Genomic DNA, 24231 nt, shown 5'->3' with positions numbered 1-24231 from the left:
GTGAGGGATCTGAGCTCCACATCAGACTCCCTACCCCAGGGGTCCAACACTGAGAAGATGAGCTCCAAGTACATCTGGCTGTGAAGGCCAATAGGGCTTGCATATTGGAGAGCAGGAGGGCTATAGGAAACGTAGATCCCACTCTTCTGGGACATGCAAAATCTCACATGTTCTGAGTCCCAGCATAGGGGCGGTAATTTAAAAGGAGCCAGGGTCAGACCCATTTGCTGATTTTGGAGAGCCTCCTGGAGAGGTAGGAGGCAACTGGGACTCCCCTTGGGGACACAAAGGCTGGCGGCACCCATTTTGGGGAGCTCATTCTACCATGAGGACAAGGTGCTCTCAAGCACCATTTTGGAATCCTCCCTCTAGACTATTAGTACCAGGGGCTTACCCACTCACCAGCAGGCTGACACTAGCCCAAGGAGCCCCTGACCACCAGCGTGGGTACCCAGCCCTGCCCACCAGCAGGCCAGAAACCACCACATGAGGCAGGATCTGGCATCCTACCTCAGGAAACAAACACACAAAATCTCAAATAAACAATCTCACCTTACACCTAAAGGAAGTAGAAAAAGAAGAAGAAATAAAGCCCAAAATTAGTAAAAGGAAAGAAATAATACAGGTCGGAACAAAAATAAATCAAATAAAGACTAAGAGAAATAATAAAAGAGGTCAAGGAAACTATGAGCTGGTTTTGAAAAGTTAAACAAAACTGATAAAACTTTATCCAGATGAAACAAGAAAAAAAGAAAGAGTGGTCCCAAATAAATAAAATAAAAAATGAAAGAGAAATTACAACTGACACCACAGAAATACATAAGAGATTAGTACAAACAATTATATACAATAAATGGACAACCTAGAAAAAATGGATAAATTCCTAGAAATGTACAATTTCCCAAGACTGAATCAGGAAGAAATAGAAAATATGAACAGAGTAATTACCAGAAATGAAATTGAATCAGTAATCAAAAAACTCCCAATGAACCAAAGTCCATGACCAGATCACTTCACAGGTGAGTTCTAACAACCATTTAAGAAAGAGTTAACACTTACCCTTCTCTAACTATTCAAAAAATGTAAAGAGGAGGGAACACTCTGAACTCATTCTATGGGGCCAGCATCACCCTGATATGAAAACCAGACAGAGACACCACAAAAAAGGAAAGTTACAGATCAATATCACTGATAAATATAGATGCAAAAATCCTCAACAAAATATTAGCAAACCAAATTCAACAATACATTAAAAGGATCATACACCATGATCAAGTGGGATTCTAACTATGGTTGCAAGGATAATTTGACATCCGAAAATCAACTAACATGATAAACCATATTAACAAAACAAAGAATAAATATCATATGATCATCTTCATAGATGCAGAAAAAGCCTTTGACAAAGTTCAAAATCCATTTATGAGAAAAACTCTCAACAAAGTAGATACAGAGGGAACATACCTCAACATAATAAAGGTACTATATGAAAAACCCAAAGCCAACATCATATTCTACAAGAAAAAGCTGAAAACATTTCCTCTAACATCAAGTATAAGACAAGGATGCCCATCACCTTTATTCAACATAATGTTGAAACTGAAGTCCTAGCCACAGCAATCAGACAAGACAGAGATATAAAAGGAATCCAAATTAGAAAAGAAAAAAATAAAACTGTCACTGTTTGCACATGACATGATACTATATTTAGAAAATCCTAAAGATGCTACCAAAAGAAGACTATTAGAAATAACAAGTGAACTCAGTAAAGTTGCAGGACACAAAATTAATATACAGAAATCTCTTGGGTTTCACACACTAACAACAAACTATCAGAAAGAGAAATTAAGAAAACAATCCCACTCATAATTGTATCAAAAAGAATAAAGTACTTAGGGATAAATCTAACTGAGGAGGTAAAAGACTTGAACCTGGAAACCTGTAAGAAAGTGATAAAAGAAATTAAAAATAACATTAACAAATGGAAAAATATTCCATGCTTATGGAGTGGAAGAATTAACATTGCTAAAATGACATACTACCAAAAGAAATCTACAGACTCAGTACAATCTCTATAAAAATACCAATGGCATTTTTCACAGAACTAGAACAAATAATTGTAAAATTTCTATGGTAATACAAAAGACCCCAAATAGCCAAAACAATCTTGAGAAAGAACGGAGCTGGAGGTATCATGTGCCCTGATTTCAACCTATACTACAAAGATATAGTAATCAAAACAGCATGGCACTGGACAAAAACAGACACACAGTTCAATGAAACAGAGTAGAGAGCCCAGAAATAAATTCATACATATATGGTCAATGAATCTAAGACAATGGAGGCAAGAATATACAATGGGAAAAAGGCAGCCTCTTCAATTAATGATGTTGGGAAAACTGAACAGCTACATGTATTGTAGAAGAATCAAACTGGACTACATTCTCACACCATATACAAAAGTAAACTCAAAGTGGATTAAAGACTTAACTATAAGGCCTGTAACCGTAAAACTCCTAGAAGGTAACATAAGTGGTACACTCTTTGACATCGATGTTAGCTGTATTTTTGGTATATGTCTCCTCAGGCAAGAGAAACAAAAGGAAAAATAAACAAATGGAACTACATCAACTAAAAAAAGCTTTTGCGCAGCAAAGGAAACTATCAACAGAATGAAAAGTCAGCCTACTATACGGGAGAAGATATTTCCAAATGATACATCTGATAAGGAGTTAATATCCAAATACAAAGAACTCCTACAACTTAACATCAAAAAAACCAAAAAATCTGATTTTAAAATGGCAGAGAACCTGAATAGATATTTTTCCAAACAAGGTGTCTAGATGGCCAACAGGTGCATGAAAAGATGCTCAACATTACTAATCATCAGGGAAATTCAAATTAAAACCTCAATGAGATATCACCTTACACCTGTCAGAATGGCTATTATCAAAAAGACAACAAATAACAAGTGCTGCAAGGATGTGGAGAAAAAGGAACCCTTGGTGCTTTGTTGGTGGAAATGTAAATTGGTGCAGTCACTATAAAAAAAAGTATGGGAGTTCTTCAAACAATTAAAAATAATACTACCATATGCTCCATCAAGTCCACTTCTGGGTATTTTTCTAAAGAAAACAAAAACACTATCTCAAAAAAATACATGCACCCCTATGTTCACTGCATCATTATTTATAAATGCCAAGATATGGAAGTAACCTAAGTACCCATCAATAGATGAATGGATAAAGAAGATGTGGTATGTATGTGTGTATATACAGATATAGATATAGATACCATATATATGATGCAATATAACTCAACCATAAAAAAGAATGGGGCTTCCCTGGTGGCGCAGTGGTTGAGAGTCTGCCTGCCAATGCAGGGGACACGGGTTCGAGCCCTGGTCTGGGAAGATCCCACATGCTGTGGAGCAGCTGGGCCCATGAGCCACAATTACTGAGCTTGCGCGTCTGGAGCCTGTGCTCCGCAACAAGAGAGGCCGTGATAGTGAGAGGCCCGCGCACCACAATGAAGAGTGGTCCCCGCTTGCTGCAACTAGAGAAAGCCCTCGCACAGAAACAAAGACCTAACACAGCCATAAATAAAATAAATAAATAAATAAAAATTAAAAAAAAAAAAAAGAATGAAATCTTGCCATCTGTGACAACATGGATTGTCAGACAAAGAAAGACAAATACTGTATGATTTCACTTATATATGGAATCTAAAAAACAAATGAACAAACATAGCAAAACAGAAGCAAACTCATAGGTACAGAGAACAAACTGGTGGTTTCCAGAGGGGAGGAGGGAAGGGGGATAATTAAAATAGGTAAGGGAGATAAAGAAATACAAAATGCCAGTTATAAAATCAATAAGTCATGGGGATGTAATGTATAGCATAGGGAATATAGTCATTAACATCATAGTAACTTTGTGTGGTGACAGATAGACTTATCATGGTGATCATTTTGTAATGTATTACAATATCGAATTACTGTGTCATATACCTGTAACTAATATAATAAGCCAATTATACTTGAATAAAAAATAAAGTAAAATTTCATAAGAAATTCATATTTTTAAAAGCCATAAAATTCATAAAGGTTAAATGATAAATAATTGAATAACATTTCTCAAACTGACATCTCATTGGTATGATTAAAATATGGTACGTTGAGATGGGAAAAGGATTTCCAAAGTACATTGGTCATTTTTTCTTCTCTGGTCATCTTTTCTTCTCTCAAGAAAAGGCCATTTGTCTGATGAATTTCTTTTCAGAATTTGTGGAACTCTATAAAGTACGAATTCATAGCTTTGTTAAGCTATATATTTACATTAGGGTTTGATCAAGCAAATTCCAACTGCACAAATTATTTTATATTAGTAAAGAAAATATTCTCTTGGTAAGGCCACTTTACAATAACCTATATACATTAAAAACAGATACTTTTTTTAATAAAATAAGACAACCAAGAAGTACAGTAAAAAGGAAGAGCCCAGACTGGGGAGAGGGATTAACATACAAATTACAAATCATTAGCTAAACCATCAAGAAAACATTGTAAGTCCTTTTTTCCCTAAAATTATTTGTATTTAATTGTTTACCTATTCCTGAATATCTTGTGATTTATTCTACTCTAACCCATTTTTAGTTCTTTGCTCTTCCCTTCTTAGCTTTCTCCCATAATCATATCCTGGTCTGCTTATAAAACTATATATTTGTTAATGCTATGCTTTTTTAGAAACCTGTTAATAAGTTATGTTTATATGACCCTAAATTGTATAAAATGAAAATATAAGTTTATAAGTAAAAAATATTAACAGTATCTTTATGTCTTACTCTTCTGAATCTTCAGATATTCCTTCGTCTTTTTTCTTCTCCATTTTCATAGTTTTCTTTCGTCGCTCACTTGTAGCCTTTGTTTTCTATGTAGTTTTATATAAGCCAGAAATAAATAGTTAAGGAGACCATAAATTATAGGTAAATACATGATAATACACATTACTAAGATTGCCATTTTACTTCGAGAATCACTATACTATGTTTCAAGGGAAATTATCTGAATAAAAGCAAAACAAAATTAATGATATAGGCTGAATGTTTGTTATAGTGCTTTACAGACTGTAAGTTGCAAATAAGCTAATACATATCAAACAATTAAATTCCTCTGACAAATTACAGTCAGTTCTGCTATAACATTGCATACAACATCCTGAAAATCACCTCACTGTGAAAAATCATATGATAAAAACTGCAGGATATACGGGGAAAATGGGGTATGGTGCACAGAATGCAAAAAAACTGTTGATGATACATTAAAAAAAATAAAAACCTAATAAGAACATTAATCTAGTTTTATACAGTTAAATGTTAAGAAATACATACTATGAGAGACATAGCTCTTTATCTTGAATAAGACATGAAGCTTGTTTTTGGAAATGAGCATCAAACAGATTTCAATTTGTGAGTTATTATGCAGTATGGGAAGGAAGGCTATCTGAAATTGGATAAAAGTTGTAACACCATATGTGGACTGGTGTGGTACACAATACACATGGTAAACCGAGGTAGCTTGTAGAAGCTGTTTTTCTACGTTCACCTAGTACTATTTTCAGATGAATTTGTGCATAAGCAAATGTAAAATTCACATTATGCTCAAACTGTTCTGTCATGTTGTAACAAATCTGCATTTCAAAACAAATATTAGAGCAGAATTGACCACAGGTTTTAAAGTATTCTTGAACTCCTAAGTAGTACTGGATTATTTTCTACAATAAAGTATAGAAAATATTTGACAATTAGATTATTGAAAATTTTAGATGAGCTTAATAATAGACACTATTAGGTATTGGGAGATCATTTCCTATTTCAGACCACAACCTCCAACAGATACCAAATTCACTGTAGCAAAGTTCTCACAAGTTAAGCACCAAATGTAACAATTCCTATAAAATATAGAAAGTAAGTATAATAATACATTTTTAATGAGAATTGTTAAGGTCGCCAAATAATTTTCCAGTTTAAACACAAGTTTTGGTACATATTTCCTATTTAGAAAAATCTAATATACTGGCAATCAAAACATACTAAAATAACGACAGGGAAAAAAGACTAAAAAATAACAAACAGATCATCAGTGAGTTGTGGGACAACTTCAAGTGGATTAATATACTTACAGTTGGAATGCATGGAGAGAAGGGGTGGGAAAAGAGAATAACTATTTGAAGAAATAATGGCCAATTTTTTTCAACTTTGATGAAAACTGTATATCCACAAATCCACAACAGCACAAGGAAAACTACCCCCCAAGACACATCATAATCAAATTATTTAAAAGCAGCAATAAAAAGAAAATCTTAAAAGCAGACAGAGGAGAAAAGCAGAATACACACAAGAATAAAGAAGAAAACAGATTTCTTGTAAGAAATAATGCAAGCCTGAAGACAAAGGAGCAATATCTTTAAACCACTCAACCTAGAATTCTTTACCCAGGAAAAATAATCTTTCAAAACTGATGGCAAGGGGCTTCCCTGGTGGCGCAGCGGTTGAGAATCTGCCTGCCAATGTAGGGCACACGGGTTCGAGCCCTGGTCTGGGAGGATCCCACATGCCGCGGAGCAACTGGGCCCGTGAGCCACAACTGCTGAGCCTGCACGTCTGGAGCCTGTGCTCCGCAACAAGAGAGGCCGCGATAGTGAGAGGCCCGCACACCGCGATGAAGAGTGGCCCCCGCTTGCCACAATTAGAGAGAGCCCTGGCACAGAAACGAAGACCCAACACAGCCAAAAATAAATAAATTAATTAATTAATTAAAAAAAAAAAAACCTCCCGTTTAAAAAAAAAAAAAAACAAAAAAACTGATGGCAAAAGAAATTTTTTTTTTGTCTGGAAATCAAAGAGGTGAAAGAATTCAGCAGCAGCAGCCCTGCACAACAAAAAAGATAAAGAATCCTTCAAGGGAAAGAAAAATGATACCAGATAGAAATAAGAAAATACACAAAGAAGAATACCTCAAATGATAATTATGTGGGTAAATATAAAGACTGTTTTCTTGTTATTTAAATCTCTATAAAAGGTAATATTTTACAGCAAAATTAATAATGTGTTGTGCAGTTTACTGTTGTGCAGTAAAATGTATAAAAACAATTGCACAAAGGCCAGAAAGGGACAAATGAAAGTATGTTTTAAGATTCTTATACATGAAGTGATTCAATGTCATTTGAATAGAGACTGCAGTAAGTTAAAAACAAGACTGTAAACCCTAAAGCAGCCAATAAAGCAACCCACTGAGCAGCAAATTAAAAAGTAATACAGATTTTGCTACCTGAAAGTAGGGTGCTGTTGCAACACATAACTAAAACTACGGAAATGGCTTTGAAATAAGGCAATAGTGGGCAGAGGCTGGAAGAATTTTATGGAGCATAAAAAAAAATATTCATGAAGAAATATTATGAGAAGAGGAAAAATCCTTTAACCTGATACATGGTTTTGAAAGAGAAAGAGAGACAGAAAGGCAGGCTGACTAATCACAAGAAACAAGAAAACATTCCCCTTAATATCAGGAACAAAAAAAAAAAATGCCTGCTTTCATAATGTCTATTCAATATTATTCTAGAGGTCTTTCCCAGTGTAGCAAGGCAAGAAGAAGAAAGTATTACAAATTGGAAAGCAAGAAACTTTAGGCTATCGTTTACAGATACTTCAATTATGCAAGTAGGAAATAAAAATCTAACCATTATGATAGTGTAGCTAGGTTTGTAGATGGAAAATTCAATATACAAAAATTTGTTACATTTCTCTAGCAATAGCTTTAAAATATTTTAAAAGATACAAATAACATAGCATAAAAATACAAAGTACCTAAGATTAACCTAACAAAAATGAATAATAGCTTTATGAAGAAAATCATAAACACTGATTGTAAGCATTACAAAACTTTCCAAAATTGAGACATTTAATGTTTGTAAACAAAAAGATGTATCTTGAAATCCTATATGTAAATCTCTCAAATTTGATGTACAGCTTGAGTGCAATAGTAGAATTTGACAAATTAACTGTAAAATTTAAAAGAAAGTGCAAAGACCAAGAACAAATAAATTCTCATATATAACAAGGTGGGTTAACTTGCCCACAACATACCAGGACTTACTATAAATATATAATCATTAAAGATCTCAGGCATTGGTGTAAGAATACACAAGGCCAATAGAACAGAAGAGAAAGAACAGAAACAAATCTTTTTATGCAGTAATATTTTCTAGCAATAGCATACCAAAATATATATATCTAGGAGTTCCTATTTAGGAAGCTATAGTAGAAAGCCAGGTGATGGCAGAAGTGGAATAAATAAGGAGTCAGGCTAATGTAACTGTGGTTGGCACTCTGCAGAGGCAAGGAGAGCTGCAGGTACAGTCACAGCTCTCCTATTATTTTCCCAGCCTTTGCCCTGTGTAGTGATGAAGATGCCATAAAAAAATTGGCAGGAGTCCCTCCCATCAGGAAGCTTGCACAAGCTTCTTAGATAGCCTCATCCACCAGAGGGCAGACAGCAGAAGCAAGAAGAACTACAATCCTGCAGCCTGTGGAACAAAAACCACATCCACAGAAAGACAGACAAAATGAAAACACAGAGGACTATGTACCAGATGAAGGGACAAGATAAAACCCGAGAAAAACAACTAAATGAAGTGGAGATAGGCAACCTTCCAGAAAACAGAATTCAGAATAATGATAGTGAAGATGATCCAGGACCTCGGAAACAGAATGGAGGCAAAGATCGAGAAGAATGCAAGACATGTTTAACAAAGGTCTAGAAGAATTAAAGAACAAACACCTAGAAGAATTAAAGAACAAACAGAGATGAACAATATAATAACTGAAATGAAAAACACACTAGAAGGAATCAATAGCAAAATAACTTAGGCAGAAGAACGGATAAGTGACCTGGAAGACAGAATGGTGGAATTCACTGCCGTGGAACAGACAAAGAAAAAAGAATGAAAAGAAATGAAGGCAGCCTAAGAGATCTCTGGGACAACATTAAACACACCAACATTCACATTATAGGGGTCCCAGAAGGAGAAGAGAAAAAGAAAGGACCTGAGAAAACATTTGAAGAGATTACATTTGAAAACTTCCCTAACATGGGAAAGGAAATAGCCACCCAAGTCCAGGAAGCGCAGAAAGTCCCAGGCAGGATAAACCCAAGGAGAAACACGCCAAGACACATAGTAATCAAATTGGCAAAAATTAAGGACAAAGAAAAATTATTAAAAGCAACAAGGGAAAAATGACAAATAACATAGAAGGGAACTCCCGTGTGGTTAACAGCTGATTTCTCAGAATAAACTCTACAAGCCAGTACGTAGTGGCACAATATATTTAAAGTAATGAAAGGGAGGAACCAAGATTACTCTACCCAGCAAGGATCTTATTCAGATTCGATGGAGAAATCAAAAGCTTTGCAGACAAGCAAAAGCTAAGAGAATTCAGCACCACCAAACCTGCTCTACAACAAATGCTAAAGGAACTTCTCTAAGTGGGAAACACAAGAGAAGAAAAGGACCTACAAAAACAAACCCAAAACAATTAAGAAAATGGTCATAGGAACATACATATCGATAATTATCTTAAATGTGAATGGATTAAATGCTCCAACCAAAAGACACAGGCTTACTGAATGGAATACAAAAACAAGACCCATATATATGCTGTCTACAAGAGACCCACTTCAGACCTAGGGACAAAGACAGACTGAAAATGAGGGGATGGAAAAAGATATTCCATGACACTGGAAATCAAAAGAAAGCTGGAGTAGCAATACTCATATCAGAAAAACTAGACTTTAAAATAAAGAATGGGGCTTCCCTGGTGGCGCAGTGGTTGAGAATCTGCCTGCCAATGCAGGGGACGCGGGTTCGAGCCCTGGTCTGGGAAGATCCCACATGCCGCGGAGCAACTCGGCCCGTGAGCCACAATTACTGAGCCTGCGCGTCTGGAGCCTGTGTTTGGCAACGAGAGGCCACGATAGTGAGAGGCCCGCGCACCGCAATGAAGAGTGGCCCCCGCTTGCCACAACTAGAGAAAGCCCTCGCACAGAAACGAAGACCCAACACAGCCATACATACATACATATATACATAAATAAAAAGAATGTAAGCAGACAAGAATATCATTAAAAAAATTAAAAAAAAAAAAAGAATGTTACAAGACACAAGGAAGGACACTACATAATGATCAAGGGATCAATGCAAGAAGGAGATATAACAATTATAAATATAATATATGCACCCAGCATAGGAGCACCTCAATACTTAAGGCAAATGCTAACAGCTATACAAGAGGAAAATGACAGTAACACAACAATAGCGGGGGAATTTAACCTCTCACTTACACCAATGGACAGATCACCCAGACAGAAAATGAATAAGGAAACACAAGCTTTAAATGACACAATAGACCAGATAGATTTAATTGATATTTATAGGACATTCCATCTGAAAACAGAAGATTACACTTTCTTCTCAAATGCACACGGAACACTCTCCAGGATAGATCACATCTTGGGTCACAAATCAAGCCTTGGTAAATTTAAGAAAATTGAAATTATATCAAGTATCTTTTCCGACCACAACGCTTTGAGATTAGAAATCAATTACAGGGAAAAAAATGTAAAAAACACAAACACATGGAGGCTAAAAAATACGTTACTAAATAACCAAGAGATCACTGAAGAAATCAAAGAGGAAGTCAAAAAATACCTAGAGACAAATGACAATGAAAACACGATGACCTAAAACCTAAGGGATACAGCAAAAGCAGTTCTTAAGAGGGAAGTTTATAGCTATACAATCCTACCTCAAGAGACAAGAAAAATCTCAAATAAACAATCTAACCTTACACCTAAAGCAACTAGAGAAAGAAGAACAAACAAAACCCAAAGTTAGTAGAAGGAAAGAAACCATAAAGATCAGAGCAGAAGTAAATGAAACAGAAACAAGGAAAACAATAGCAAAGATCAATAAACTAAAAGCTGGTTCTTTGAGAAGATAAACAAAATTGATAAACCTTTAGCCAGACTCATCAAGAAAAAGAGGGAGAGGACTCAAATCAATAAAATTAGAATCAAAAAGAAGTTCCAATGGACACCGCAGAAATACAAAGCATCATACGACGCTACTACGAACAACTCTATGCCAATAAAATGGATGACCTGGAAGAAATGGACAAATTCTTAGAAGGCATAACCTTCCAAGACTGAACCAGGAAGAAACAGAAAATATAAACAGACCAATCACAAGTAATGAAATTGAAACTGTGATTAAAAATCTTCCAACAAATAAAAGTCCAGGACCAGATGGCTTCACAGGTGAGTTCTATTTAGAGAAGAGCTAACACCCATCCTTCTCAAACTCTTCCAAAAAATTGAAGAGGAAGGAACATTCCCAAACTCATTCTACAAGGCCACCATCACCCTGATATCAAAACCAGACAAAGATACTACAAGAAAAGAAAATTACAGACCAGTATCACTGATGAATACAGATGCAAAAATCCTCAACAAAATTACTAGCAAACAGAATCCAACAACACATTAAAAGGATCACACACCATGATCAAGTGGGATTTATCCCAGGGATGCAAGTATTCCTCAATATATGCAAATTAATCAATATGATACACCATATTAACAAATTGAAGAATAAAAACCATATGATCTCAATAGATGCAGAAAAAGCTTTTGACAAAATTCAATGCCTTTTATGATAAAAATTCTCCAGAAAGTGGGCATAGAGGGAACCTACCTCAACATAATAAAGGCCATACATGACAAACCCACAGCAAACATCATTCTCAATGGTGAAAAACTGAAAGCATTTCCTCTAAGAGAAGGAACAAGACAAGGATGTCCACTCTCGCCACTATTATTCAACATAGTTTTGGAAGCCCTAGCCACGGCAATCAGAGAAGATAAAGAAAAAAAAGGAATCTAAATTGGAAAAGAAGAAGTACAACTGTCATTGTTTGCAGATGACATGATACTATACATAGATAATCCTAAAGATGCCACCAGAAAACTACTAGAGCTAATCAATGAATTTGGTAAAGTTGCAGGATACAAAATTAATGCACAGAAATCTCTTGCATTCCTATACACTAACAACGAAAGATCAGAAAGAGAAATTAAGGAAACAATCCCATTCACCACTGCAACAAAAAGAATAAAATACTTAGGAATAAACTTACCTAAGGAGGTAAAAGACCTGTACTCAGAAAACTATAAGACACTGATGAAAGAAATCAAAGATGACATAAACAGATGGAGAGATATACCATGTTCTTAGATTGGAAGAATCAACATTGTGAAAATGACTATACTACCCAAAGCAATCTACAGATTCAATGCAATTCCTATCAAATTACCAGTGGCATCTTTTGGAAAACTAGAACAAAAAATCTTAAAATTTGTATGGAGACACAAAAGACCCTGAATAGCCAAAGCAATCTTGAGGGAAAAAAACGGAGCTAGAGGAATCAGACTCCCTGACTTCAGACTATACTACAAAGCTACAGTAATCAAGACAATATGGCACTGGCACAAAAACAGAAATACACATCAATGGCACAGGATAGAAAGCCCAGAGATAAACCCATGCACTTATGGTCAACTCATTTGTGACAAAGGAGGCAAGGATATACAATGGAGAAAAGACAGTCTCTTCAATAGGTGGTGCTGGGAAAACTGGAGAGCTACATGTAAAAGAATGAAATTAGAACCCTCCCTAACACCATACACAAAAATAAACTCAAAATGGATTAAAGACCTAAATATAAGACCGGACACTATAAAACTCTTAGAAGAAAACGTAGGAAGAACACTCTTTGACATAAATCACTGCAAGATCTCTTTTGACCCACCCACTAGAGTAATGGAAATAAAAACAAAAATAAACAAATGGGACCTAATGAAACTTAAAAGCTTCTGCACAGCAAAGGAAACTATAAACAAGACGAGAAGACAACCCTCAAAATGGGAGAAAATATTTGCAAATGAACCAACAGACAAAGGATTAATGTCCAAAATATACAAGCAGCGCATGCAGCTCAATATAAAAAAACAAACGACCCAATCCAAAAATCGGCCGAAGACCTAAATAGACATTTCTCCAGAGAAGATGTGTCTTCTCCAGAGAAGACATGTCTAAGACAGATGGCCAAGAGGCACATGAAAAGCTGCTCAACATCACTAATTATTAGAGAAATGCAAATCAAAACTACAATGAGGTATCACCTCACACCAGTTAGAATGGGCATCATCAGAAAATCTACAAACAACAAACGCTGGAGAGGGTGTGGAGAAAAGGGAACCCTCTTGCACTGTTGGTGGGAATGTAAACTGATACAACCACTATGGAGAACAGGATGGAGGTTCCTTAAAAAACTAAAAACAGAATTACCATATGACCCAGCAATCCCACTACTGGACATATACCCTGAGAAAACCATAATTCAAAAACACACTTACACCCCAGTGTTCATTGCAGCACTATTTACAATAGCCAGGTCATGGAAGCAACCTAAATGCCCACTGACAGATGAATGGATAAAGAAGATGTGGTACATATATACAATGGAATATTACTCAGCCATAAAAGGAACGAAATTGGGTCATTTGTAGAGACGTGGATGGACCTAGAGACTGTCATACAGAGTGAAGTAAGTCAGAATGGGAAAAACAAATATCGTATATTAACGCATGTATGTGGAATCTAGAAGAATGGTACAGATGAACCTGTTTGCAAGGCAGAAATAGAGACACAGATGTAGAGAACAAACGTATGGACACCAAGGGTGGAAAGCGGGGGGTTGGGGTGGTGGTGGTGGTGGTGGGATGAACTGGGAGATTGGGATTGACATATATAGACTAACATGCATAAAATAGATAACTAATAAGAACCTGCTGTATTTTAAAAAAATAAAGTAAAATTCAAAACAAAAAAAAAATAAGGAGTCAGCAAAGTGTAGGCCAAATCTGCCCTGCTGCCTGTTTTGTAAATAATATTTTATTGCAACACAGCCATGGTCATTCAGTTATGTATTTTCTGTGGCTATTTTCATATCACAGAAGCAGACTTGAGTAGTTGCAACATAGACCCTATGCTCTCCAAAACCTAAAATACTTATCTTGGCCTTTACATTAAACTTTTCTGACACCTGAAATAAGTAAATGGCTAAGATATTAATTAGGGTAACATTACCAAGTAAAGTGGACACCAGATATTTGTGCCCAGTATCCTTTTTCCATTCTGTTAAGAAACAGCACCAGATTTAGAAGTGTTCTTCAACTCCCTCATCTCAAACTGTCTTGGTGACATCTGACCCCAAGCAAGGCCAGTGAGATACAATCATCTAAAAATTGACATTGTGGAAGGGAAGTAGTGGAGCTTAGTAATTCCAGAACCAGTATCCAAAGGGACGGGAAGAAAACAGTCATAAACTCCCTCTCTAAAATTCCCCTGAAAGGACAGAAGTAGTGGCTATCCATGAATTTCTGTTATTTTAACTCTAAGAGTTGTCCTGGTTCTATCTCTCACCAAACATGTTGTTCAATTTTCCCTCAATTCTTTGAGTTACCCTACTAGCCATCCAATAAATTTCTTGCTTTAAATAGTGTCAGCTTCTCCTGCTTATAAAAAGTAAAATAAAACCCTTAACTGACACACATTAACATTTGGCAGACATGGCTCTTGATTACTAAAGTTGGTTGCCTATGAAAATAAAATTATTAAGAGATAATATCAGTTAGGAAAGCGAGCTTACTCTGGAAGAAAATTGATATAGCTGTTATTAGAAATCCTGACTTCAACATAATTCTGTAGCCATTATTCTCTTCCTACCATCCCCTTCTCTGAAAACAGGCTCTCTCTCAGATCCCTTGGTCACCACCTTTGTGTGGATATAATATTGCTACTATATATGCAGTAATGCTCCTTCCACATTTCTCATTCACACTTCCATACTTCTTTAGGTTTTCACATGCAAAATCTAAAGAAACAGTACAAGAAAGTAAAACCAGAAACTGCTGCAACATTTTCAAGTCATGTATGAAGCTCCAAAGATTTTGAATGTGGATCTAACAGTGCATGATTAAGTGTTGAATTCTTACACTTGGCCAGACTATTCAATTATTTACTATGACAATTTACTGCTTTATTTTTATTTTCTTTTTTTATTTTTATTCCTACTGGGAACTATACTTAGATGAAACTATTCCTAATTGAACTTATGTGACAGCCCTGGCCTTATATTTGACACTTATGTAGGATCACTGCTTCTCTAACTGATTAAGTAGCAAATCTGGTACTACTTCTGCTTCCTCCTCTACTAAGGAGGAAATACCAAGTAACCAACATTAGTAGGTTGAAGAGTATTTTTCTTCATTCTATGTTAATTTTGTGTCAAAACATACATCTTATATTTTTACGTAGTTAATAAAAATTTGCTTCCAATCCACCATTTGACTTCATTGTGTATAGTTTGAATTTATAAGCTATATAAAAATGGCAGAGGAGGAGAAAAAAAAAGGAAACAAATTCTATCCTTGGTATTTCTATTCACTCTATGTGGTAAGAGTGAACTGGGACACACACATTACACAGTTGCAAAGAATACAATAAAATGCATTTAAAATACGTTTGAAAACCTCATTTATTGATATTTTAATAAAGTTAAATATTTGGCTTAGAAATACCTTTCAGAATGTTTCAATTTTATGTCTGCTTTTCATAGCATCCTTTCAGTTTTGATAGCTAATATGGTAATTTAGGACTTCCTTGGTGGCGCAGTGGTTAAGAATCTGCCTGCCAATGCAGGGGACACGGGTTCGAGCCCTGGTCCGGGAAGATCCCACATGCCGCAGAGCAGCTAAGCCCGTGTGCCACAACTACTGAGCCTGCGCTCTAGAGCCTACAAGCCACAACTACTGAGCCCACGTGCCACAACTACTGAAGCCCACACACCTAGAGCCCGTGCTCTGCAACAAGAGAAGCCACTGCAATGAGAAGCCCACGCACCGCAACTAAGAGTAGCCCCCGCTCGCCGGAACTAGAGAAAGCCTGTGTGCAGTAACAAAGACCCAATGCAGCCAAAAATAAATATAAAATAATAAATAAAATTTTTAAAATATATGGTAATTTAGAATATAGCATTATCTTATTTTTTTAAAGCACAGCTGCTACCAATTATTAATATTGGTATGTATGCCATTTTCAGACACTAAAATTAACTAACCTCTGTACTCTTCAACTTTTGTAGTTCATTTTCCAGCATCAGTTTCTCCTCTGACAACACTTGGAGGTCACTTTGAATCTGTGTGTTTTTCTAAAAGAAATATTATAACTTCATTAATAATGAAAAGCAAAGATATCAATATAGAGAGGTTATTTGGGCACTTATTTATTAAAGTAAGAAAGTCTTCATTAACTCATAAAAATAATGAACCATTGGTATTAATCTGCATAGTGAAGTTATAAGTGGTGCTGAAAGAGGCAAAGGAACTATCAGTGATAATGGAATTTCAAAAGACTGTGGGAATGGAATATTACTCAGCCATAAAAAGAAATTAAGTTGAGTTACTTGTAGGGAGGTGGATGGACCTAGAGTCTCATACAGAGTGAAGTAATTCAGAAAGAGAAAAACAAATACCGTATGCTAACTCATATATATGGTATCTAAAAAAAAAAAAAGAAAAAAAATGCTTCTGAAGAACCTAGGGGCAGGACAGGAATAAAGACGCAAACGTAGAGAATGGACTTGAGGACACGGGGAGGGGGAAGGGTAAGCAGGGACGAAGTGAGAGAGTGGCATGGACATATGTACACTACCAAATGTAAAACAGACAGCTAATGGGAAGCAGCCACATAGCACAGCGAGATCAGCTTGGTGCTTTGTGACCACCTAGAGCGGTGGGACAGGGAGGAGGTATGGGGATATATGAATATGTATAGCTGATTCACTTTGTTATAAAGCAGAAACTAACACACCACTGTAAAGCAATAATACTCCAATAAAGATGTTAAAGAAAAAAAAGACTGTGGGATGTTATAGTTCAGTATTTTAGAAGTGAAGTGTTTCTGAGTGACAATGAAGTCTAATAAAATCAAAAGAATAGACAAAGTTTTCCAGCTCACATATGCATAACACTCTTGAATAAACTGACTCTCTTGACATATCCTGACAATTTCTAGACTCTATTAACAACATCAAGGACAAAGTACAATTTCAAACTGAAAGCACTATACTTACAGCCTCTAACAAAACTTGCTCATTCATAGCCCTGAAAAACAAACCAAAAATATCTATAATGTATTATAATTTTAAATTTATATTTTTATTTATGCAATATCCTTATATATTTTCTTCGTAAAAACCTTAATAAGGTTAGAGTAAACTTTGACTAGCATTCCAAAAATTCAATGCTCTTCCTAGAGATACTGTTAGCTTGCTGTGTCTCTTCCCAGAACTTGTTCCATGGATTTATATAACACTTCACGTACCCATTCAATTCTATACTTTTTGTTAGTGGGCTGGATGTCTGTTTTGTTTTCTTTTTCACATAAATGATATCGTATATGTTGTTCTCAACTTTTTCACTTAACACAATTTCTGAAATCTATTCATATCGGTAAACATAGATTTCCCTCACTCCTTTTAAATACAACTTCTTATTCCATAGCAGGATTTGGCAAACTTTTTCTGTAAAGAGTCAGATGGTAACTATTTTAGACTTTACAGGCCAGGTGATCTCTGTCACTACTACCCAACTCTGCAAAAGCAGCTACAGATGATGGGTAAATGAATGGGTATGGCTATGTTCTAACAAAACTTTATTTACAAAAATAAGCTGCAGGCTAGATTTGACTCATGGACTGCAGTTTGCTGACAACTGTTCCATAGTATGGATAAACTATATTTTTGACTAATGAGTTTTTTTATTCATTATAATCAGAATTTTTTAAAGCTTTATTAAGATATGATTAACATACCATAAAATTCACTCATTTAAAATATACAATTCAATGGCTTTTAATATATTCACTAAGTTGAGTAACTATTACCACTATCTAATTTTAGTACATTTTAATTACCCCGGAAAGAAACGCTGTAGCCATTAGCACTCACTCTCCATTTCTCCCAGCACTGCCTCAGCCCTGGCAGGCATCAGTCTATTTTCTGTCTCCACAGATTTGCCTATTCTGAATATTTCACATAAACAGAATTGCACAGTATGTGGTCTTTTGAGACTGTTTTCTCACACCTAGCATAGTGTTTGTATCATGTATCAGTACTTTGTTCCTTTCTCTTGCCAAATGATATTACATTGTATGGATATGCTCATTTTATTTATTCATTCATCAGTTTATGGACATTTGGGTTGTTTCCACTTTTGGGCTATTATGAATAATGCTACTATGAACATACATGTACAAGTTTTTGTGTGGACCTATGTTTTCATTTCTCTTAGGTATAAACATAGGAATAGAATTTCTGGGTCATATGTTAACTAAATATTTAACATTTTGAGCAACTGACAAACTGTGTTCCATAGCAGATGTACCACTAACATGATGTACCAGCAATGCATGAGGGTACCAATTTCTCTACATCCTTGCCAACAATTGTTATTGTCTCACTTTTATTATAGCCATCCTAGTGGTTGTGAAGTGGTATATCATTGTAGCTTTGATTCCATAATGACTAATGACGTTGAGTATCTTTTCATGTGCTTATTGACCATCTGTATATCTTGTGTGGCAAAACGTCTATTTGGATTATTTGCCCATTGTTAAACATGGTTATTTATTCTTTTTATTATTGAGGTGTAAGAGTTCTTATGTATATTCTGGGTGCAAGTCCCATATCAGATACATGATTTATGAATAGTTTTCACATTCTATGAGTTGTCTTCTCACATTCTTAATGGTATTAAGAACCTGCAGCACAAGTTTTTAATTTTTATGTTGAGTTTATCTATTTTTTTTTCTGTTGTTGGTTGTGCTTTTGATATCTTATTTAAAAAACCATTGACTGGGACTTTCCTGGTGGTTCAGTGGTTAAGAGTCCACGCTTCCAATGCAGGGGTCCTGGGTTCCATCCCTAGTCGGGGAACTAAGATCCCATGTGCAATGCAGTGTGGCCAAAAAAATTAAAAAAAAAAAAAAAAAGAAAGAAACCATTGACTAAGTCAAAAATATTTACTCCTGTGTTTCTTTAAGAGGTTTATAGTTTTAGCTCTTAAATTTAGGTCTTCGGTAATTTTGAGTTAATTTTAGTGCATGGCACAAAGAAAGGATCCAACTTAATTCTTTTGCATATGGATATCCAGTTCTCCAAGCACAGTTATTAAAAAAACTATTCTTTCCTCACTGAATTATCCTGGCCTCCATGTTGATAATCAGTTAACCATAAATAAATGTAATGGTTTATTTCTGGATATCATTTCCATTCATTCTATTCCATTGATCTACATAGGTCTATCCTCATGCCAGTACGACATTGTCTTAATTACTACAGGTGTATTTAGTTTTAAAATCACTAAAGTGTGAGTCTTCCAAAGTTGTTCTTCTTAAGATTCCTTTGACTATTCTGGGTTCCTTGTATTTCCACATGAATTTTAAAATCAGCTTGCCAATTCAAGCGAAAAGAAAGTTGGGATTTTGATAGAGATTGCATTAAATCTGTAGATCAATTTGGGAAATACTGCCGTTTTAAGATTAGTTAAGTCTAACAGTCCATGAAAATGGGATGTCTACCTGTTTATTTGAGTATTCTTTAAAGTACTTTCAGTGTTTTGTAGTTTTCGGTGCACAAGTCTAGCACTTCTTTTGTTAAATTTATTCTCATTCTCTTTGGTGCTTTTGTAAATGGAATTGTTTTCTTTATTTCATTTTTGGAATGTTCCTTGCTAGTGTATTACTTTCCTAGGGCTGCTATGACAAGGTATCACAATCTGGGTGACTGGTGACTTAAAACAACAAGAATTTATTCGCTCACAGTTCTGGAGACTATAAATCTAAAATTAAGGTGTTGGTACAGCCATGCTCCCTCTGAAACCTCTAGGGAAGAATGCTTCTTTGCCTCTTCCAACTTCTAGTACTCCCTAGCATTCCTTGGACTGTGGCAGCGTACTCCAATCTCTGCCTCCATGACTGTCTTCTCTCTGTGTGTATTTGCCTTCTACAATATTATTATAAGGATACCAGTCATATTGGATTAAGGGCCCATCCCCCTCCACTATGACCTCATCTTAACTAATTACATCTACAATGACCCTATATACAATTAAGTTCATTCTGAGGTACTAGAGGTTAGAGCTTCAACATGTATTTGGTGGGGGGGGGCACAATTCAACCCATAACAACTACTGTATTAAAATATAATTGATTTTTATTTATGAATTTTGTATATTGCAACCTTGTTAAGTTACTTCTAATAGTTCTAATAGATCCCTTAGGACTGTCAATAGATAAGGTCATGACATCTGCAAAAAGAGGTAGTTTTCATTTCCTTTTCTTCTCTAAATGCCCTAGATAGAACCTCTACTACAATGGTGGACAGAAGTGGTAAGAATGTCCTATTTTGTCCCTGATCTTAGAGAGAATATATTAAGTTTTTTCACCATTAAGTTTTTTCATTAATATATTAGAGAGAATATATTAATTATGATGTTAGTTATAGGTATTTGTAGATAGTCTATCAGATTAAGAAAGTTCCCTTCTATGCCTAGTTTGTGGAGTATTTTTATCATAAAAGGCTATTGGATTTTGTCAAATGCTTTTACTTTGTCTAGTAAGCTAATCACGTGATTTTTTCTCCTTTATTCAATCAATATCATGTATTACATTTATTGATATCTGCATTTTATTTATTTTATAAATTTATTTATTTAATTTATTTATTTTTGGCTGCCCTGGGTCTTCGTTGCTGCGTACGGACCTCCTCTAGTTGCAGCAAGTGGGGGCTACTCTTCATTGTGGTGCACGGGCTTCTCACTGCAGTGGCTTCTCTTGTTGCAGAGTGCAGGCTCTAGGCGTGCGGGCTTCAGTAGTTGTGGCTCATGGGCTCTAGAGCGCAGGCTCAGTAGTTGTGGTGCATGGGCTTAGCTGCTCCACGGCATGTGGGATCTTCCCGGACCAGGGCTCAAACCTGTGTCCCCTGTGTTGGCAGGCTGATTCTTAACCACTGTGCCTCCAGGGAAGCACGATATTTGCATTTTGAACCAACTTTGCATTCCTGGGATAAACCCCACCTGCTTGTGGTATATAATCTTTTTTATATGTTGTTGCATTCGATTTGCTAGCATTTTGTTGAGTATTTTTGTGTTCATATTTATAATATATTGGTCTGCAGTTTTCTTGTGACACTGTGGTCTGACTTTGGTATCAGAGTAATACTAGACTCATAGCATGAGTTGAGAAGTATTAACTCCTCTTCTACTTTTTGAAAGAGTTTGTAAAACAGTGATATTAATTCTTCTTTAAATATCTGATAGAATTCATCAGTGAAGCCATCTGAGCATTTGTTGGGAAATATTTTAATTAGTAATTGAATCTTTTTACTTGTTTCAGTTACACACAGATTTTCCAGTTCTTGAATCAGTATAGTCCGTCTTTCTAGAAATTTGTGCATGTCATGTAAGTTGTCTAATTTGTGGTCATACAGTTGCTCATAGAATTCCCTTAGAATCCTTTTACCACAGATGATTGAGCCATACTCCTACTAACAAAAAATGAAATTCTTTCTAGATTTTTGCTATTATCGCAGTGATATGATAAATTTCTTTTTACATATGCCTCCTTGAGAATAGTCCTTTCTCTAGGGTAGATTAAAAGAGGTTTCATGTATAATAAGGCAAACGTTTTATTGCTATTGTTAAATAAACTATGCTAAATTGTTCTTGAAAGTGGGCAATACCTATGGTACTAGCAATTTAAGAGTATTTATTACACTACATCTCTGTCAAGACTTGATATTAGAAAACTTCTTTTTGTTAAACTGATGGGGAAAAAAATGTATTGTTGCTGCTTTGCTTTCTATTTCCCTGATTACATATCAGATTGAGCATCTCCTAAAATGTTTATTGGCCATTTTTTGTCTCTTCCTTAAATATCTACATATATATGTACTTCGCCTATTATTTGAAGGTTGTTTGCCTTTTTGTGGAATTATATATTCTTATTATCACTTTCTTCTATATGCACACATTTTTTCTCCCATCCATTGCTTACCTTTTAACTTAGATTCATTTCTGAAGATACTTTTAATTTCAATAGTCAAATGCCTTCCCTATATTTATGATTGTTTTCTGACATTTATGTCTGTAATAAACATTAAATTTAATTTTTTGCATGGAGTGAAGACTCTGTCATTATCTTCTAACCAAATGGATGCCTTTTGCCTTGCCAGTGCCCTAACTGGTCACTGATATTCATTCAAAACTTTTAATTTGCCACCTTGGAATTATGATAATTCCACCTTTGACATAACATACCTACCTGTGATACATGTACCTGGGCTAAAGACAGTTTGAAAGGCAAGACAGCTTATTATACTTCCTTCTGACTCTTCTGCCTCTTTAGAAAAAACATCATGATAGATTTCTTAATAGGCCTGCTGTCCCCTCAGGACTACACATACATGATTCTGGTGATGGGCAATATTGTCACCAATGTTGACAACTTCATTCCCAAGATCAGTCACCAGATCTAAACACCCTCTTCACCAAAGAGGTACTATGCCTTGGAAAAAATACCCTGCAATCTAATCTCTACTTGGAATCCCAATATGGCCCATAATTGAAGAAAGAACTTTTCAAGGTCCTCTGAGTCTATGCTTACTTGTCCATTTCCCACTATCCACAGACCAAACAGCTAGACAATGCATTGACCAAATCCTGAAAAAAAGGTATATTAGCTTTCCCCAAGGACTAGCATGATTGCCCTAACTTGTTACTGTATAATTCATCCATAATAACGAAATACAATCCTTTTTTCTAAATGTTATCCTATATTATGGTTTTCATCCCACCACATCTGCTTACCACTACTTACCACTAAGCACCTCATAGGTAGACTCCACTCCTTTTTCTGGGAACCCCCTGAGCCTACCCCTCTGAAGTAGTATAATTCCTGAGAAAGCTTACATGACCATAAGCCTTCGATTAGAGCTGACTGGTCCAGAAATAGGCACCTGCCGCTGGCTGCACTGACAATTTTCTCACCAAGGACTTTTAGACTTGGGAAATTCAAATATTATCCCTCAGAGTAACTAAAACTGAAAGATTAGATTTGGGAATTGTCAGCAGTCATGGCCTCCCACCTACAGGCAGAAAGTTAAAAAAGAAAATAGAAGGAAGAAAGAGATCTGCAATAGAAGAAAATGAAGCTCTTGTACAGAGGGGGAAAAAGTGTCTTGATAGGGTTCAAGTTCTGGTTTATACTTGTTTCTGAAATTGAGCCATATTGCTGTTGCCTTCTTAATAAAATTCATCTTTTGCTCAGACCAATTTGAGTTGGGATTTTGTCCCAAGCACTCAGCCACATGACAGAAGTTCAATAAACACAAGATGCTCTTAAAATGTTAGTTTTAAGCTTAAATGACTTCAGAAGTATAAATGCTACAAACTTACCCCCCAAAATAAACATTTGAAAGTTTAATTATTTCCATTCTTTAACACATTTAGTTTTGTGAATTTTAAACAATAAATTAATTTTGTTTCAGTCTCTCTGACTGAATATGGAAAATGCTGACCCAAACAGAATTTAACCAAAAAAATTTACTATTCAAAAATTTTTAAATAAGTACAAAAGAAATGTACATAATCAAATATCAAAATGGTGTCTTTTGAACAGTTGTATCATTATAGTCCCAAAATTATTAATTCTTAAAACTGCACTAAGACTTCTGCCACAGCCTGTTAAAGGATACAACTGTAACAGGTTGTTAAATGGAGGCATCAACTAAGACTCTACGCCCACTGCTTATATCATGAGGAAGATTATATTCCAATAAAGATGTGAAAAAAAATGCAAAAAACAAAAAAAACCAAGAAGAAAGAAAAAAAAGAGGGACTTCCCTGGTGGTGCAGTGGTTAAGAATCCGCCTGCCAATGCAGGGGACACGGGTTTGAGCCCTGGTCCGGGAAGATCCCACGTGCCGCGGAGCAACTAA

The 24231-nt window shown here is 35.6% G+C and overlaps 1 protein-coding gene across 2 annotated transcripts in view; it reads right to left on the bottom strand.

Annotated features, from left to right (window-relative positions):
- CCDC7 (coiled-coil domain containing 7) overlaps positions 1-24231 on the bottom strand; it is a 325108-nt gene that overhangs the window by 240427 nt on the left and 60450 nt on the right. For both annotated transcript variants that reach the window (XM_036844965.1, XM_036844966.1), the window contains exons 11-13: positions 17308-17338; positions 16294-16383; positions 4843-4928 (exon numbers count right to left, since the gene is read on the bottom strand). In XM_036844965.1, coding sequence (XP_036700860.1) covers positions 4843-4928; positions 16294-16383; positions 17308-17338 — 207 coding nt within the window. The remainder of the gene's footprint in view (positions 1-4842; positions 4929-16293; positions 16384-17307; positions 17339-24231) is intronic.

The sequence above is a fragment of the Balaenoptera musculus genome, chromosome 2 (assembly GCF_009873245.2).
Source record: "Balaenoptera musculus isolate JJ_BM4_2016_0621 chromosome 2, mBalMus1.pri.v3, whole genome shotgun sequence".
NCBI classification, from domain to species: Eukaryota; Metazoa; Chordata; class Mammalia; order Artiodactyla; family Balaenopteridae; genus Balaenoptera; species Balaenoptera musculus.
This window is presented reverse-complemented; position numbering and strand designations above follow the sequence as displayed.